At 45.0% G+C, this 1,737-nt stretch overlaps 1 protein-coding gene across 1 annotated transcript; it reads left to right on the top strand.

Moving 5' to 3' along the window:
- The first annotated feature begins 299 nt into the window (after positions 1-299).
- LOC125506127 (BTB/POZ and MATH domain-containing protein 3-like) lies at positions 300-1,373 on the top strand. The gene has a single exon (XM_048670993.1). The coding sequence runs from the start codon at positions 300-302 to the stop codon at positions 1,371-1,373; it is 1,074 nt and encodes a 357-aa protein (XP_048526950.1).
- Positions 1,374-1,737: the final 364 nt, after the last annotated feature.

Raw genomic sequence — 1,737 nt, 5'->3', positions numbered from 1 at the left:
TGACGTGGCAGGCAACCTGCAACGAGATCGATCTGTGCAGCTTGATCGGACGGCAATAACAAGGTTCACCCAAAAAACGTGAAAAACTGACATCGGCCAGTTAACATTTCCCAAAAAGAAATACCAGTATCTTCAAAGGAAAGAAAAGATATTCGGTTATTCCTTCCCATACTTGCTTATGCAATCAGGGAGGGCCATTATGGTACGGATTCTAATTGGGATTCTTTCCATACATCTATCGTTCTATTAATACGAGATACCAGAAAGGTCACAGATGGATCCTCCATTTCACATAGAGAATGGCAGAGCATCGCACGATCTCTGCTGCCATTGTAGTTGAATCTGATGAAGTGTCGTATGTGCTCAAGGTAGATGGATACTCGAGAGCCAAGGCACTACTCAAGAATGGCGAGTGCATGACTTCTACCCGTTTTGGTGTTGGCGGCCACGACTGGGTCGTGAGGTATTATCCAAACGGTAGCCGTAAGAGCTACCCCGATTTCATATCTGTTTATCTATTTTTCGAACCTGTTGGTGTCCAAGATGTGAAGGCGAAATACACGTTCAGTGTGCTTGACCTGAATGGAGAACCGGTGCCTTCATATAGCCGTGGCCATGCAAATACCTTCTCAAGGGCAGTTTCATCCAGGGGCTACCAGGACTTCGTCAAGAAGGTTGATCTAGAGGGATCGGCGCACCTGAGAGACAATTGCCTCAGCATCAGGTGCGATGTCACAATCATGAAGGAGACCCACACCGACGAACAATCAAGGGTTCCTCCGAGCGACCTGCACCGGCATCTCAGGGACCTCCTGTATAACAAAGACGCAGCAGACCTAACCTTTCAAGTTGGCGGAGAGATATTCTCCGCTCATAGGTGTGTCCTTGCTGCTCGGTCATCCGTCTTCAAGGCGGAGCTCCTCGGGGCCATGCAAGAGAGTTCTGCCGCTAGCCCTATTGAAATCTGTGACATGGAACCAGATGTGTTCGAGTCTTTGCTCCATTTCATATACACTGACTCAGTTCCGACAGTGCTTGATGTGGTGATGGCCGGCCATCTGCTCGTAGCAGCTGGCAGGTACAACATTGGCAGGCTAAAGCTAATATGCGAGGAGAAATTATGCAATCACATTGATTCCAGCATGGTGGCAACCAGTTTGGTTTTAGCCGAACAACATGGTTTTCATCATCTGAAAGAAGCTTGTTTGAAATTCCTTGCTACCCCCTCCAATTTGGAGGCGATGGTGGCAAAGAGTGATGGGTATGAGCATCTGAAATCCAGCTGCCCATCTCTTCTCAAGGAGGTGATATCTACAATCTTGCCTGCTGAACTGAAAGTGACAAAGGATATTATCATGGCAATGTGGAAGTAATGCATATGGTACTATTATCATATATGTCATCCAAATTTTAGTAGTAATGCCTACATAATTGTTATCATATATGCCATATCCAGATTTAATACTTATGGCTATGCTACTTCTCTCGATGTATGCTATTTATCAATTACTCTTGAGACTTGAGTGGAATGGTTATTTCCTTTCTTGCGAGACCAAGGAAATTATTATTATTGAGATTGCCTGTCTACGTATGTACCTTTGCTTAGCCATTGCATATTAGTTTAGTTATTGAGTCAATCACTTCATGCTTGCATGGTTACATTAGGCTGGATGTGAAGTTTGTTTCATCGTTGGTTCCAATGCTCGGATAAATGGTCTCATGTTATGGCGCTGCTAG

This window comes from Triticum urartu, chromosome 5 (assembly GCF_003073215.2).
Source record: "Triticum urartu cultivar G1812 chromosome 5, Tu2.1, whole genome shotgun sequence".
NCBI lineage: Eukaryota > Viridiplantae > Streptophyta > Magnoliopsida > Poales > Poaceae > Triticum > Triticum urartu.
Note: the sequence above shows the minus strand (reverse complement) of the source record. Positions and strands in the feature narration are given on the sequence as shown.

Coding starts and splice junctions, on each gene's coding strand:
- LOC125506127 (XM_048670993.1), top strand. CDS start 300: ATGGCAGAGCATCGCACGATCTCTGCTGCCATTGTAGTTGAATCTGAT.